Source organism: Symphalangus syndactylus, chromosome X (genome assembly GCF_028878055.3).
Source record: "Symphalangus syndactylus isolate Jambi chromosome X, NHGRI_mSymSyn1-v2.1_pri, whole genome shotgun sequence".
Taxonomy (NCBI): domain Eukaryota; kingdom Metazoa; phylum Chordata; class Mammalia; order Primates; family Hylobatidae; genus Symphalangus; species Symphalangus syndactylus.
In genome coordinates, this window is record NC_072447.2 from 55,333,172 (window position 1) to 55,350,577 (window position 17,406).

The window sequence follows — 17,406 nt, forward strand, 5'->3', positions numbered from 1 at the left end:
CATCTCGTCCTCCCAAAGTGCTGGGATTACAAGTGTGAGCCACTGCGCCTGGCCTTATTTTATTTATACCACCTTATCCTAGATTATTTTGGAACAAATCCAAGAGTACAGTTTTCTTCTGAAATCCCTTTAAAATCTATAGGTTCCCTCTCCCTCCTCTTTCTTTTCTTACAATTTGTTTGTTGTAGAAACTAGTTTGTCCTTTAGTTTCTGTAGAGTCTGGATTTTTCTGACTGTGTCCCTGTGGTATCTTTAGTATGTCTCTCTGTCCTTTGTATTTCCTGCAAATAGGTAATAAAACCTAGAGGCCTAATCAGATCCAGTTTTGTTTTTTGTGTGTGCAAGAACACTTTATAATATTATGGTGTTTCAAGTGGTGTTATGTATGGTACTCTTTAAAAGTTTTATTTTCTGTTTGTGGCTTGTAAATAGAATTGATTTTCGTATATTGATTTTTTTTTTTTTTTTTTTTTGAGACGGAGTATTGCTCTGTCGCCCAGGCTGGAGGGCAATGGCGTGATCTCGGCTCACTGCAAGCTCCACCTTCCGGGTCTACGCCATTCTCCTGCCTCAGCCTCCCGAGTAGCTGGGACTACAGGCGCCTGCCACCACGCCCGGCTAATTTTTTGTATTTTTAGTAGAGACGGGGTTTCACCGTGTTAGTCAGGATGGTCTTGATCTCCTGACCTCATGATTCGCCTGCCTCGGCCTCCCAAAGTGTTGGGATTACAGGTGTGAGCCACCACGCCCGGCCCCTCGTATATTGATTTTATATCAGCAACCTTTCTAAACCTTGCTACTAATTCTAATTGTCTACAGATTCCTTTGAATTCTACACACAGAATCATATCATCTGCAAATTTTTTCTCTTTCTAGTAATGTTAGTTGTAGGTTTACTATACATGTCCTTTATCAGGTTAAGTTCCCCTCAATTCATAGTTTATGAGACTTTTAATCTGATTGGGTTTTGAATTTTACCAAATGCTTTTTCTGCATCTATTGATATGACTATGTGGATTTTCTTCTTTAGTCTGTTAATCTAGTGGATCGGCTGATTGGTTTTCAAATGCTGAACCAGCTATGCATTCCCAGTACAAACTCCACTGGCTCATAATATATTATCTTTTTAATATATTACTGGATTCAATTTGCTAATATTTTGCTGAGGATTTTTACTTCTGTGTTCATGACAGATACTGGTATGTAGTTTTCTTTTCTTGAACTGCCTTTACTGAATTTTGGTATCAGGGTAACGTTGACATCATAAAATGATTTGGGAAGTGTTATTTTCTATTTTCTTAAAGAGGCTGTCTTCCATATCTCTTACTTGCTCTTGTTCACTGAAGTTCTTATGTATTTATTTTTGGTTGGGGGAAAGACATTTATTAGAAAATGATGCGAACTCTCAGTAATAGTATCAAAGTCCATCTCCATATATTACCTACGTGGCATACAGAGGAGGCTGATAAAGGCTTGCTTTGGGGATTCTTTTGGTGCAAGTCAATATGTGCTATTAGAACTAAAAGGCATAGAATCTTTGGAAACAAACAGAATTGAGGAATTTTTTGACAGGTTAAGAGACAAAATCGTGACCTTGTGAAGCTTATGTTACAATGTAGAGAGTATCTTATAATAAATGTTCTTAAGCTTAAAACAAAAATACACGTTCCCAGGAAAAAACTGTGGCATAGTCTCATGTGGTGTGATGACAGAGGAATGAAATTGATTTTTACCAGACACTCCAGAAATAAACATTAGCTCTTTTAGCTCAGTAAGTGCACAGAAACCGTGTTAGGGTTAAGGGCAACCTGGAAGGAAATTTCAAACACATGCTTAACAATTTATTGATGGCTTAGATCAGGATCTTGTAGGCAAGACAAGGGGTGGGATGACAGAGTCCGGGAGCTAAAATATATCGAAGGACTAGATTGACGTGCCTAGAGTAAGGCATTTGGGTCTAAAAAAACTGATTTCTCATCTAAAAAATGTGAAGAATGTGCCTTGGTAACAATACCTTTGATCAAAGTTTTGGGGGTCTGGCTGATACAACTGTTTCAAATCTTTCTTGTTAGTATTGCATGCCCACTGACATCCCAGAGGCCAATTCAGTTTCCAAGCAAAGGAAAATTGATCTTTCTCTTCTACCAGGAATAGCTTCCTATACCCCCAAAGTCCTATTCAGGTCTTGGGGTACACACTGCCCAGTGGGCCTCTTTCTTATCATCCCAGTTAGAATCCTTTTCTCCCTCTATATATTTTGCAACTTTAACAGTTCAGTTTTTTTGGCAATATATTGAACATATTTAAAGTATACAAATTTATCAGTTTTGATATCTGTAAACACCCCATGAAACTATCACTACAATCAAGAAAAACATATTCATAGCCAGGTGCGGTGGCTCACACCGGTAATCCCAACACTTTAGGAGGTTGAGGCGGGTGGATCACCTGAGGTCAGGAGTTCGAGACCAGCCTGGCCAACATAGTGAGATCTCATCTCTTTCGAAAATTTAAAAATTAGTTGGGTGTGGTGGCGGGCGCCTGTAATCCCAGCTACTTGGGAGGCTGAGATAGGGGGATTGCTTGAATCCAGGAGTTCCAGACTGCAAGGAGCCAAGATTGCACCATGACACTCCAGGCTGGGAGACAGAGAGAGACCTTGACTTTAGAAGAATAAAAGAAAGAAATAAATAAAAATGGCTGGGCACGGTGGCTCACACCTGTAATCCTAGCACTTTGGGAGGCCAAGGTGGGCAGATCACTTGAGGTCAGGAGCTCAAGACCAGCCTGGCCAACCTGGTGAAACCCTGTCTCTACTAAAGACACAAAATATTTGCCAGGCGTGGTGGCAGGCACCTGTAATCCCAGCTACTCGGGAGGTTGAGGCAGGAGGATCACTTGAACCGGGGAGGCGGAGGTTGCAGTGAGCTGAGATTGCGCCACTGCACTCCAGCCTGGGCGACAGGGCGAGACTCCGTCTCCAAAAAAAGAAAAACATATTCATTACCTCCAGAATTTCCTCATGCCCCTCTGTAATTCCTCCCTCCCTCCACCCCCATCCCTAGGCAACTGTCATTGTAGATAAGTTTGTATTTTCCAGAAGTTTATGTAAATGGAATCATATAGCGTGTTCTCTTTTTTGCCTGGCTTCTTTCACTCAGCATAACGATCTTGTGTTTCATCCATATTGCTGCATATATCAATAGTTTGATCCTTTTTATTGCTGAGTGGCATTCCATTGTATGGATATATCACAATTTATTGATCTATTTACCCACTGATGAAACTTCAAAAAAATTTTAGCCATTCTAATAGGTGTGACCACTGAGATTTTAATTTTGTTAATGCATGTTTCCCCCTGGATGTTCCTCTGGTTCTTTTTAAAATCTGCTATGTCATTAACATTTTTTTTCTGCTCTCTGAAGATATTTTACAAGCTTATTATTGATTTTTAAAAACCTGGGCTAGGCGCGGTAGCTCACGCTTGTAATCTCAGCACTTTAGGAGGCTAAGGTGGAAGGATCACTTGAGTCTAGGAGTTGGAGATCAGCCTGGACAACATAGTGAGACCTCATCTCTACAAAAAAAAAAAAAAGAAAAAGAAAAAGAAAAAAATTAGCTGGGTGTGGTGGTGCACACCTGTTGTCCCAGCTACTGGGAAGGCTGAGGTGGGTGGATTGCTTGGATCCAGGAGGTCGAGGCTGCAGTGAGCCGTGATCATGCCATTGCACTCCAGCCTGGGCGACAGCACAATACCTTGTCTCAAAAACAAACGAACCAACCTGGTAAGCTTATTTTTAAAATCTTTGTCTCTTAATTCTAATACATGCAGTAGGTTTGGGTTTGTTTCTACTATCTGTCATTTCTGTTGGGTCTTACTTGTTTCCTTGTGTGCCTGATAATTTTGACTTGCTGGCTACTGCCCTGGAAAAAGTTTATGTCGGGTGCATAGGATGAAGTTAGTGGGGGTTAGGATAAAAGTGTTTGCCTTCAGAGACTTTCTTTTTGTTTATACCATACATCTGAAACTATTAGTAAAGAAAGGAGAAACTTCAAATCAAGCACATGGCTTCAGCTCCCCTGGCTTCCCCAGGCTATGTGTACCGGGGTGCAAATCCATTCAAGGTGGACTGGTGGCCGCAATTTTTTCAGGGGAAGTTTGTTCCCAATTTCCTCATCTTTTGCTTTGCTCAGTGACAAGGCAGCTTTCTCTATAGTCCTCCAGTGTTGAAGGGAAATAAGGGTATGCTTATCTGTTTCCTTTTAGCCTGGGGGGACTGCCTCTTGCACTCCTAACAATGAGAAGGGTCTTCTAACAGATTCCCCAACTTGTACTGGCCTTAGATCTTAACCTTGGTTCTCTGGCACAGAAGTGTTCAGTAATGACAAATGCCCTGTTTGCAAAATGGGCCATTTGGTAACTCTGATATTCCACTTATCATACTTATTAAGGGCTTTCATATAAAAATTGGTCACTGAGGCCTGGTGCGGTGGCTCACACCTGTAATCCCAGCACTTTGGGAGGCCAAAGCGGGTGGATCACGAGGTCAGGAGTTCAAGACCAGCCTGGCCAACATGGTGAAACCCTGTCTCTACTAAAAATACATGATGGCGGGTGCCTGTAATCCCAGCTACTCAGGAGGCTGAGGCAGGAGAATTGTTTGAACCCAGGAGGTGGAGGTTGCAGTGACCTGAGATCGCGCCATTGCACTGCAGCCTGGGCGACAGGGCGAGACTCCGTCTCAAAAACAAAACAAAACAAAACAAAACAAAACAAAACAAAACAAAACAAAACAAAACCAAACCAAAAAAACTGGTCACTGAGCTCCCCAATATCTTTTTTTATTTCCTGGAGATGGAGTCTCGCTCTGTCACCCAGGCTAGAGTACAGTGGTGAGATCATGGCTCACTGCAATTTCCACTTCTCGGGCTCAAGCAATTCTCCTGCCTCAGCCTCCCAAGTAGCTGGGATTACAGGTGCCTGCCATCACACCTGGCTATTTTTTTTTTTTTTTTGTATTTCGAGTAAAGACAGGGTTTTACCATGTTGGTCAGGCTAGCTTCGAACTCCTGACCTCAAGTGATCCGCCCGCCTCGGCGTCCCAGAGTGCTAGGATTACAGTTGTGAGCCACCGTGCCTGGCCCCTGATACCTTTTCAGCTATTCAGTGCTTTCAAAGTCATTTTAAAAACATATTTTCTGCGGCACTTTTCAGTTTTTTTCATCAGGAGGATTTATCCAAATAATCTCATCCACCATTACAGGAAATAGGAAGGAAATCTGCTTTTTGCACTGCCATCACTCAGGATTCCTCCAGAGGACTCGGAGTTCAAGAGATTGGTGAAACATTTATATAGATGATCTGACTAGGCAGAAGAGGTCTGGAATCTACACAATTATTTTCAATAAATGCCCATAATATATGGTAACATTAAAGAAGACATTCTGTAAAATGTAAATATCAGTAAGAATATAATGGCATCCTCATGACGACTGAGAAATTGCTTTCCTCCTGCTTATGCTTAAACTGTTTCTCGAAGATCAGACTGAAAGACAATGCCAGATGGAAGGCTGCTGCTTCTCCATTTGGGCCCACGTTTCCTTATGTATAAAATGATGGCATCTGAAGTCCTCATCAGCTCCAACATTCTAAATTTAATACTATTTTTTGGGGAAACATGGGATAGCTGAAAGAGGCGATCAAGCAAAAGAGATTAACTGAGAAATCTCTTAACTAGTGAGAAAAAGAGATAAAAGCAGGTAGAAATTTCTATGGACTCAGCGTCTTTGGTCTCTTTTAGCTGGGTTCAAGTATTTTAGGAGGAACTGGCAGGATGCTTAATGGCTGTTATTTTTTGCCACATGAAACAAAACTCAGACATTATCTCTTTTGTGCTAGAAATAATCTGGTACATTGCCCAAGTATCAACAAAGGTAAAACCATCAATATTTTCCAAAAGACAGTTCAACTAAGGAAACTGTAACAATAATAGCAGAAATAGATTTTATCAAAATATACAGTGATCTGTGACTCCTTTTCTCTCAGTTAAAAACAGTGCCTAAAACCCCTAACTTTAGCCTGCTTTTAGGGCTTAAACTTTCTAGCAGAAAAGGTATTTTTAAAGGACTGGCAAGGTAAAGAACAAAGCTTCTGACTACCCTTTTCTTCTAACAGTGAAATACATTTTATCTTCAAATACTCTGAGTGACACTGATGCACTGCACCTACATTTTTTGCTGGTGGTGGGATGGGATGGTCATGAAAGCATGTAGAAGGGCAAGGAGAAGGAACATTTTTTAAATGCCATTCTAAAACAATTATAACAGCATATAGGAGTGGAGGGCTCTGCTGTGAGACCATGACTTGGCTCAGGGCTGGTCACCCAATCTCTTTCCAGACCTTCCTTTCTTTGTGTGTAAAATGAAGCCCTGACTCTGTAACTAGGATCTCACTAGATACTGAAGATATAGAATTCTTGGATGACTAATTTAAATTTTGTTTGGCTCGTAAAGGAAGGAATATATCAAACAGGTTTTACACTCTAAAATAATATAAAATTGGAAAATGGATGGTCAGGGCTTTGTTTTTATAACCAAGCAAAGCAAAACATGCATAAAAACATACCATTCCTGAAGTTCAGGAGAAGGAATGAGACCTGCAGTTCCATTTTTGGAGTTTTCCAGCTTACCCTGCCACCAATTATGATCATCCTTACTAATAATCTGGATGATGTCACCAACTCTGAATCGAATGCCAGCTTCTTTACAGGGGATGAGGTCATCCTTGGCTGGATCATATTCAAATTGTGCTCTTACATAGATCTATAAAACAGGAGTTTGTCAGAAAGGATGCCATAGTGATGTGAAAGAGAAGTTAGCTCTAATGTCATAACCGCACACCAACACGTACAATACAAACAGGACATCAGATGGTGAAAGCAAAAACGACGCATGGAAATACGACACAAAAAACTTCTACCGCTAGAAACAATGTACTAGTAATCTTTGATGTGTATAGCTTCAAAACTTTGCTGTTTTTATTTGGAAGGAACACTTGAAATACTTGTTTAATAAAAATAAAGACTTAATTTATGCTTTTACTATAACAGAATAGGCCTCTAATTTTAGAAAAGTATGCTCGCTCTTTTTTAAACCTGCATTGGTGATGCTGGCATTATGGATAAGTCGTCATGACTGTGTGGCAGCCTTTAAGCCATAAATACTAGCAGTCAGGATAGGTTTTAACCCTAAAGCAGCACACGATATAAAATTAGCAAGAACTCTGGGTTGGTATCTTGCTGTAGAATGCTTATATGACAACTGGCAGTGTGTCTACACACTGCTGATAAAGTTAAGTGTGCAAACAATTTTTTAAAAGTTAAAAAAAAGCTTTATTTTTTTCTAATTTAGGTTTTAGGTTTGTATTTTACTCTTCTGAGAGAATAAAAATGAACTTGAACCCTAGCTTCCCCCAATGTAACACTTGAAATCAGCACAGAGCTTCAAGACATGCATAGTTCAAGGCTCTGAGTTTTATGATATGTGAGTTTACTTAAGAAATAGATTAGCATTCAAGGGTTTATTATATGGCAGCATTTTATGAATTATTTTATTTTTTAAATGCTTTAAGATAAGGTAATTCATATCCAATGTTCCATCAATTATACAGTCTTAAGACAAAATTATGGGTGAATTCTATCAGGTACTAATTTATACATATCTTAACACTAAATCTGATTATTTTTAATACCATATTTCAAGATAAAAATCCCATAAAAATTCTATCTCTTGAAATTAAAATTGAATATTAACGTTTAAGTCACTGTAAAACCAACCTGAAGACTTTGGAACCACTGTGTGATTTTTTCTGTTTATTTTCAGCAATCCAGCCTATAAAATTAACAAGTCTCTGCATTGCATTTAAAATCTATACCTCTAAAGTGCTGGCAATTTGAAAGTTACTTGCCAGTGCTGGGCAGCACTTAACTTTTCATGTTTGAACTAACATAGGTATATCAGGATGTAAAGCCAAGATAATTTATACTTTTTTCTTATTTTTCACTGCAAATGGCTTTTAGAAATACACATGCAAATACAAATTTAAGAAAAAGCTTTCAACTTCAGAAAATTTTTGCTTAAAACTGTTCATCAGCATTTTAAGAATAACTTTTTAGTTAGTCTTAGAATTCTAAGAATTTTATAACCTTCAAAATTCTTTTGCATGCCAGAGGCAGGCCCATAGGCACCCCCAAAGGCTGAATTCTTAACCATTAATATAAAATTATCAGGTTGAAATTACAATAACCATTACAGCTACAAAGATGTGAGGAAAAATTCTTTATAGAGAATTAGTCATGTGTAATGTGTTAAAATGAAATGGTACAAGCTCTCAATGCTCAAATGTTATGGTCCAAAATGTAAACATTATGGGATGGAAAGGGTTAATAAAGGATTGGCTATTAGCAGCTCAGTTTAGAGAAGTTTCTATAGAGGATATCTATTCACCTGTCGTCCTTTTGGTTGGGTAGTTGATGGCAAGTCCTGTAGAATAAAGCCAACCCAGGAGAAAAATTTTCATTTATTTTTCAAGAGTACAAAGTAATTTGTGTGTTCTGTTACAATATGGTTAAAAAAATAAGCTAGATTTAAGTTGTAAAGAGATAATATACATTATTCCATTTATCAGAAATGTTGAGTTATCAAAAAATCAAACCCAGGCCATTTAGCAGCAAGCTGAAGAAAGCAGGTAAGTTTAAGCAGAGAGAAAATGTGTTCTTAAGAAACAACTCAGCATCTTCAACACAAAAGCCACTGCAAGTGAAACAGCCTATTAAAAAAAAAATAAATAAAAGGAGTTGTTGCCCTTTTCAACTTAGTCACTGCAACCATTTAGATTTTGAAAAATTCAATGGCTATATGGCTTTTCATCATCTTAAAAGTATTAAATGTTAACTATTATGAATGAATTCCTTTGGTAGCCTATTTTAAAGTTGAAAATAAAGTCATAGACAATTTTCTTTCATAATTTCTCTTACTGATATACTTAGAATATCATTCCATTTGAGATAATTTCTAAATTATTTACAATTTTACCTGATAAAAAAGTTGATATATTCTCAAAGGGCAAATTAAAAGTCAGGATAGAAGAATACTGCTACATTATTAGAACTCTCAATAATTTTAACTGGGTCATAAACAGCAGTATTAGCGACCAAAATATTGCCAGCCTGCACCTGTTAAGTGCTTCCATTTGCTTAAATAAATTAAAAACAATTCTTTCTATATTCCAAAATGGATAGTTCTGAAAAAATTTAAAACTCCAAGTTCAAGTCAAATATAAAGTACTTTGTGTTAAAGATGTGATAACAGCGTGGCTTAAGTGCAGTTTGAAGCCAGTTCTTTTTGCTTTTCATATCCAGGCAAGGCTTATAATTCACAAAAATATGTGCACGTACCACAATAACAGAGGGCACACCAATTCGTAAACTTAGATAGCGGAAACTAAAACATGTTGCTGATATCACTCAGAATAGAAAACTACAAAGCCCAAGAATACCCAAATGCCTACTCTGCAAAATTCTTATATTTATCTTTTTCAAATTAAAAAATAATTAGAAGTTTAAACAAATTTCCGTTTACATCCTTTGCATAGGTTTGAGCAAAGTCATACATACAAGTGGGGTGGCATAGAAATATTTTTAGATGACCAAAGCAGTCTTGAACTACATTTCTTCAAATTTAACTATTGAAGGGGATTTTTAATGAGAAGGAAATGTTGAAAAAGATTTTCCAGGAGTAAAGTGCATTGTAGCTGTAGTAGCCTTGTATATCAGCAGAAGACACTATTTCCACTGAACACATGTAACTAGAACACTCATGGCAGGTGAGCACCAACAAAATTGTCACACTTTGCTGTGTGGAGCTAAAGTTCTTACCGAAACAGAATTGTTAGTGCTGCTATGACCATTAGCTGGGGACTGTCTGGAAGTGGAAGGGGAATCTCTCTGAAATAAGACACAAGGTTCATTAACACAGAACACCAGCACAGAAACACAGAGATATTTACATCAACAGTAACAACCACAGGCTGACAACCATTTCCTCTGAGGTTTGAGCTGTATAGGTGCCATACTGACTTGCTTGCATGATTTCACAGAAGTATGAAAAAAATTTTGCAGTTCGAAGGCTCACATATTTTAAGTGATGACTGTGTCATTCATTAATCAATTCTTTCCTATCTCTAACATTCTATACCTTTTCTTTCTTTTAATGAGACCCAGAAGAGTGACTTGATATTAAAACCCTATCAAGTATAAGATGACAAATATTACTATAAATTATTGTGCTGAAGATCTCAACTGCCTAATTTTTATTAAAGATTAGGTTTGAAAAGTATTTAATAATTTTTAGTACCTCAGTGTCAAGAGTTACTAACTGATCCAATCTGAAGAGAAACAAACCTAAGATTTCACGTGTTATAATCACCTCAGAATCTTTCTATTATAGAATAAATATTATTACTAGTAAGGGTAAAAGAGATATACATCAGAGAAGAACTCTTTTTTTAAGACCATTTTAGCAGATTGATTAAAACAATAATCTCAAGCCTATAACAATATTACACTTCCAGCAAAGATCCTAGGAGCCACAGCCTCTCTTCCTATATCCGGGCTCCTCCATCTCTTGCTTTCTCTCTACTATTCTATACACTCAAAATATTTTCCAGGCTCCATTCCCTTAGTGTCCGAATCAACTTTAACAATAAGAACAAGGAGACGAAGGAAATAAGTACTTTTTAATTTTTGCTTCTGTAGAGTTCTTTTAAGCCTTAGAAATGTGCATGTCTTTTTAAAAGACATTTTTTTTCCCTAGATGACTTAAGAGCATTTCTAGAACCTGTCAGCCTTAAAGGTAATGAGATCCCTTAGAAGAGCATTCTCATGTGTTAGTAAGCAAGACTGATCTCCAGGTGCCACCCGCAGAGACTCAAGTCAGTAGAGTCAGGGTGAGGGGCAGGGGTCTACTCTTTAACCAAGGACCTGGGGGAATGCAGATGCAGGTGGCCAGAGAACCTTCTTTTTTTTTTTTTTTTTTTTTTTTAAGTATTGCCCTAGCTGGGAAGAGTCCAACCACAAGCTTGAATTCTGTCAGGGAACAGGAGGGCCAAAAAGGCTGGAGGTGGAGCTAGGAGAGAAGTATCATTATTTTTTCTACTATTCAAAGGCAAAGAAGGTAAGAGGGATTCTTCTTACTCAAGAACATAGAATTTACATCTATGATACTGGTTCCACCCCAAACTAGTTCGACCACTTAAAAAACAAAAAAGAAACTTATATTAATAACTAACAGTACCTTCTGGTTAGTTAGCCAAAAAGACAAAAGTCAATTGTATTTACTGAATTTCTTCAACAGATGAGAAATGATATAAGGACATCTGTAAGGCCGGGCGCGGTGGCTCAAGCCTGTAATCCCAGCACTTTGGGAGGCCGAGGCGGGCGGATCATGAGGTCAGGAGATCGAGACCATCCTGGCTAACACGGTGAAACCCCGCCTCTACTAAAAATACAAAAAATTAGCCAGGAGTGTTGGCGGGCGCCTGTAGTCCCAGCTACTCAGGAGGCTGAGGCAGGAGAATGGCGTGAACCCGGAAGGCGGAGCTTGCAGTGAGCCGAGATCGCGCCACTGCACTCCAGCCTGGGGGACAGAGAAAGACTCCGTCTCAAAAAAAAAAAAAAAAAAAAAAGGACATCTGTAATTCTAGAATATTAAAATTATTTACATAAAATGTTAAGTGTGACATTCTTTGTTTCCCAGCAAAGTCTGTGTTCTGGGTAACAAATTTCAATACTCTGAATCCTGGAACAGAAGCAATTCTGCATTTTCTTTTGAAATATACTATTAATTGAAGTTCCATAAGAAGCCACCAAGAGGAGCTCAAGACCCGTTATAATGGACACCTCAATTGCCATGACTCACCAAAAATATACTTGACAAAACTATACATTTTAATATGTATCTTCAATAGGCTTTTAAAAAATATGAAGCCTCTGATTTTTCTTATGAAATTTACACCATCACTAGAGACTCGAAGTATTACAATTCTCTCTCAGGTTCTCCTAAGTACAAATCCAATAAGTTACCTGTCAGTCTTAAAAATTAACTTTAGGAAATGTGTACTTCATATTGATGCACACATTCTCGGAAGATGCACATGAAAGAACAAGCTTCAATAAATAACACTCGAGCTGAACGTGCAATGACCAAAGGATGATATCATTTATGCCCGTTTATATTTCCAATATAAAAAGAATAGATTTTTGAATCTCATTTAACAACCAACACAAAACTGAATAATATAGGTTGGAAGAACTATAATTTCTACAGGATAAGCCTATTTTAAGAAAGAAACTTTGGGGCTGTATTACTCTAGAAAACTTACTTGTTTACAGATAACATACCATTCTAAATTTAAACAATTTTACAAAAGGTTGCAAAAGCCTACTTCCCTCTAGTGAAGTCAGTTATCGATTCATTGCAAACTTAACTTCCATATAGAGACCTGTCACAATTGTATGAACAACTGTATCTCAACAGAAATAGATCACTTCTCAGATTCTTGGAAAGAAGAACTATCTATGTGATTTCTTAACAAGGGAAGTGAATGAACTTCCTGGAAATATTATTGCAATTATGGCCTTTAGTTTTTTTCCCTCAGACACTCCGTTTTTTCCTTATTAAGCCTTATGTCATCATTTGTAACTTCTCTACATTTTGCTCAGATTTCAGCCTTCAAAAAGTTCAAGTGCCGAGGAGATCCACATGGAAGCAGGGCTGAGTAGGTGGATGGGACCTACTCTGTTCCGTTATCTTTGTTGTAAAATTGGTGTGCAGTGATCTAACAGCACAGGCAGAAACAATTTCCCAGAAAGCAAAAACATACAGCCATCAGCAGACAGTTAGTTAAGAACTCAGAGCAGATAGGGGTGATTTGTTAGAGTCATTACCTCACAGGATGAAGACTGAGTGCGGTAACTTGGCACAATCTTGAAGGTAATACTCCCCCGCATTTCCCTCTGGAGGGGGGTGGAAAGAAAGAAAAGTTTTCTTACAAACAAATGTTCACAAAACCATGTAAGAAGCCACTCAAAACATGTGCGGGCAATTAGCACAAGCCATCTGAGAGCACATAGCTGGAAAATGAAACCTAGTCATGAAGCAGGGACTGCTCGAGTTAACAGTAGAGGAAGTTCCTGGGAAAAGCCCAGCAGCTGATTGCCTTTTGCTCATACAGCAATGGTCTCACAGATCTTCAATGGTCACCATTTTATAGATGTGAATACAAAACTTTCTAAGTGACATGCCTTTCAAAAGTGAATATACATTGAATTAGACAATAGACTAGGTAATTACATAAAAATTATATTGAGTATGCCACATTATAATGGTGTACCCCATAGAATATGCTTTTTACTTAAAAAAATTTTTTATTTATTTATTTTTTTTGAGACAGAGTCTTGCTCTGTCATCCAGGCTGGAGTGCAGTGGCACCACCTCGGCTCACTGCAACCTCTGCCTCCCAGGTTCCGGTGATTCTCCTGCCTCAGCCTCCCGGGTAGCTGGGATTATAGGCACGCACCACCATGCCTTGCTAATGTTTTTTAGTATTTTTAGTAGAGACGGGGTTTCACCATGTTGGCCAGGCTGGTCTCAAACTCCCGACTTCAGGTGATTCACCCACCTTGGCCTCCCAAAGTGCTGGGATTACAGGCATGAGCCACTGCACCCAGCCACTTTTGCTTATTAATTTTGGCTTTTTTAAAAAAAAAATTTTGGGCCAGGAGTGGTGGCTCACACCTGTAATCCCAGTACTTTGGGAGGCCGAGGCCAGTGGATCACCTGAGGTCGGGAGATCGAGACCAGCCTGGCCAATATGGAGAAACCCCGACTCTACTAAAAATGCAAAATTAGCAGGGTGTGGTGGCGCATGTCTGTAACCCCAGCTACTTGGGAGGCTGAGGCAGGAGAATCCCTTGAACTTGGAGGGCAGAGGTTGGGGTGAGCTGAGATCACGCCATTGCACTCCAGCCTGGACAACAAGAGCAAAACTCCGTGTCAAAAAAAAGAAAAAAAAATTTTTGGTGAGTCTATGAAGCTTATTTCATACTTAATAGGTATTCATAACCTGGGGGCTACTACACTGCAGTGGCAAAAGGGATCAGAGGCCCCAAACACCTCTGTCTGCTTGCTATGACAATGAACATAGGCAAAGGCTGTCATTTTGCCTTTTTTTAAAAATCCAAAGCCTAATTTGAATACAGATTTTGGATATGTATGGTCAAAATGGCCTGGTCTACCGTGGCTTTCCTCCCTTCTATGCTGTAGAGAAATCCACGACAGCTGGCTATGACTCAGCTCAACAGGAAAGAGGTTTCTGACACTGCTGATGTCAGGAGAGTTGAGGTCAGTGAGAAACTAGTTCACATGTACAAACACTGAAAAGGTTTTCTTTAAACATCTGCTTAGTAAGAAACAGGAGATAAAGGATAAAAGGAGAGTGTTAAAGCCCACACTGCTAAAGACAGGCAAAATGTTTGTAAATTCTACTGTATTTCAACATTTTTCTAGTTGTCAGTTTTATGAATGTTATATAAGTTCAAGTCCACATAAATATGGTACCAGAAATTCTCTGATTACAGAAGAACATTCCTCATTTGTATATTTAAAAACAAGCTAACAAAGTAAAAGTCAATTTTAGGAAAGGAAAAACTTCCATTTACTTACAAGCATTTTTTGCAGTTGTTCCACTGTTTGGTTAGCCACACTGATGCCATTGATTTCTCGAATTTCATCACCAACATGAAGTGTACCTAAGAAATTATATAATATTATAAACATGAATTGATATATGCTTTCATAGTAACAAAATCCAGAGGCATCAATGTAATTTTTAAAAACTAAGTTGAATATTGAGGGCCAATATTTCAGAGACAGGTACAAGTTTGGTTGCAGCAGAATTATTTAACTCATGTAGTAACCTCATCAAAACAGATATATCTACTTGTGGAAGGCACAGTTTTGATGGATGGTTGCAGAAATCTATTTTTCTGAGAGAGGTGGTATGTACAGTGGTTTAAAAGTATGGCTTCTGGATCCAGACTGCCTGGGTTCAAATTCCAGCTGCCTTGCTTACTAGCTTTAAGATCTTGGGTAAATTACTGAAACTCTCCATATCTCAGTTTTCACATTTGTAAAATGGAGATGAAAATAGTACCCATCTCATAGGATTGTTTTAAGAACTAAACAAATTTAATAAATGCAGAAGGCTTAGAACTGTTCTTGGTGCATACCAAACACCATGTCAGTGTTTGCTGCTATCGTTATCTACCAGATATGATATGAAGGTTGTCAATTTTCCAAGAGTTGTGACATGATAATATCTACATAACAGCAAGTTCTGTTAAACATAATTTAATCTTTTGGTTGGCATTTCAGCATCTTGTAATACTTCAGCTAGAAAGAAATGACCAAGAACCAATGCTTAGAGTTTATTTACAATGTTGCTTCCTTATTTATAAATTGTGCAGAAATTTACATACTGACCTGGCTTCATTACAAAAAGATAACTCTGCATGCAACAATTAAAGAATAAACATTCATCTTAAGTACATGTGGGCCATTTATAAAAATGATTAAAGTGCTATGCCATAAAGCAAGTCTCAACAAACCTCAAAGAAATGGTGTCATACAGACTACATTCTCTGACCACAATGTAATTAAGTTAGAAGTAAATTACAAAAAGATATACAGAAAATCCTGTAAGTGTGAAAAGTAACAGACAATTATAAATAACATAGGTCAATTAAAAATATCATAATAGAAATGTAAAAATACTTAGAACTGAGTTATAAAAATGCTTCATATCAAAACTGGTGGGATACAATAAGACAGTACTTACAGGGAGAGTTTAGTCTTAAATGCACATATTAGAAAAGAAGGCTGGGCCAGGCATGGTGGCTCCCACTTGTAATCCCAGCACTTTGGGAGGCTGAGGTGGGCGGCTCACGAGGTCAGGAGTTCGAGACCAGCCTGGCCAATATGGTGAAACCCTGTCTCTACTAAAATATAAAAATTAGCCATGCGTGCTGGTGGGCACCTGTAATCCCAGCTACTTGGGAGGCTGAGGCAGGAGAATCGCTTGAACCCGGAAGCAGAGGTTGCACCATTGCACTCTAGCCTGGGCAACAGAGCGAGACTCCATCTCAAAAAAAAAAAAAGAAAAGAAAAAAAGGCTGGGTATGGTGGCTCATGTCTATAACCTCAGTGTTTTCGGAGGCTGAGTGAGGCGAGAAGATCACTAGAGGCCAGGAGTTTGAGGCCAATCTGGGCAATAAAGCAAGATTCTATCTCTACAAAGTATTAAAAAAAATTAGCTGAGTGTGGTTGCCTGTAGTCCTAACTCAGGAGTCTGAGACAGGAGGATTACTTGAGCCCAGGAGTTTGAGGTTGCAGTGAGCTATGATTATGCTACTGCATTCCAGCCTGGCCGATGGAGTGAGACTCTGTCTCAAAAAAAAAAAAAAATAAATAAAAAGACTGGAAATAAATGAACTATGTGTCAAATTTATAAGGTTAGCCAAAACCAATAGAAAGTTAAAAAAAAAAAAGGAGATAATAAAAATTAGGTCATAAAACAATGAAACAGAAAATAAACATATAATGAAGAGAATGAACCAAACCCAGAGTGGGTTTCTGAACAAACCTCTGGCAAGGTTGATCAAGAAAAAAAGAGTAGGCACAAATAAACAATATTAGAAATGAACAGGGGCATAATGACAAAGATGGCAGAGAATAAAAAGGTGAGAGAATACTATGAAGAACCTCCCTGCAATATTTTACAACTTATATTGTTTTAAGAAAATGTAATTTACCAAAACTCACTCAAGAAATAGAAAGCCTGGATGGCCTTTTAATGTTAAAGAAATTGAAGCAGTTGTTAAAAAACAAAAAACTTTCTTAAAACTAAAAACCAAAACACCAGGCTCTGATACTTTCATAGGCAAGTCCTGCCAAACTTTCAAGATACAAATCATTCCAATATTATATAAAGTCTCTCAGAGAACTGAAGAGGGAATACTCTCCAAGTCATTGCATGAGGTAGATAAAACTTTGAAACTAAAATCAGAGAAATACAAGAGAGGAAAATTAACTACGGGCCAGTCTCACTCATAAATGCAAATACTGAGATCTTATAAACAAAACATTAGCAGACAGTCGGGCAGTACATAAAAAAGATAAAATGTAATGACTAAGGTGAGTTTATCTGAGAAATGCAAGGGTAGTTTATCATTAGGAAATCTTTAAAAGACATTCACCACATTAACAGATAAAAGGAAAAAAACAAATGAT

General features: G+C 38.1%; 1 protein-coding gene across 16 annotated transcripts in view; it reads right to left on the reverse strand.

Moving 5' to 3' along the window:
• CASK (calcium/calmodulin dependent serine protein kinase) overlaps positions 1-17,406 on the reverse strand; it is a 402,784-nt gene that overhangs the window by 32,419 nt on the left and 352,959 nt on the right. For 6 of the 16 annotated variants that reach the window (XM_063634517.1, XM_063634516.1, XM_055269147.2 and 3 more), the window contains 5 exons: positions 14,782-14,867; positions 13,005-13,073; positions 9,936-10,004; positions 8,506-8,541; positions 6,626-6,822 (listed from right to left, as the gene is read on the reverse strand). In XM_063634517.1, coding sequence (XP_063490587.1) covers positions 6,626-6,822; positions 8,506-8,541; positions 9,936-10,004; positions 13,005-13,073; positions 14,782-14,867 — 457 coding nt within the window. The remainder of the gene's footprint in view (positions 1-6,625; positions 6,823-8,505; positions 8,542-9,935; positions 10,005-13,004; positions 13,074-14,781; positions 14,868-17,406) is intronic. The other 10 variants (XM_055269150.2, XM_055269151.2, XM_063634522.1 and 7 more) reach the window with 3 other exon arrangements.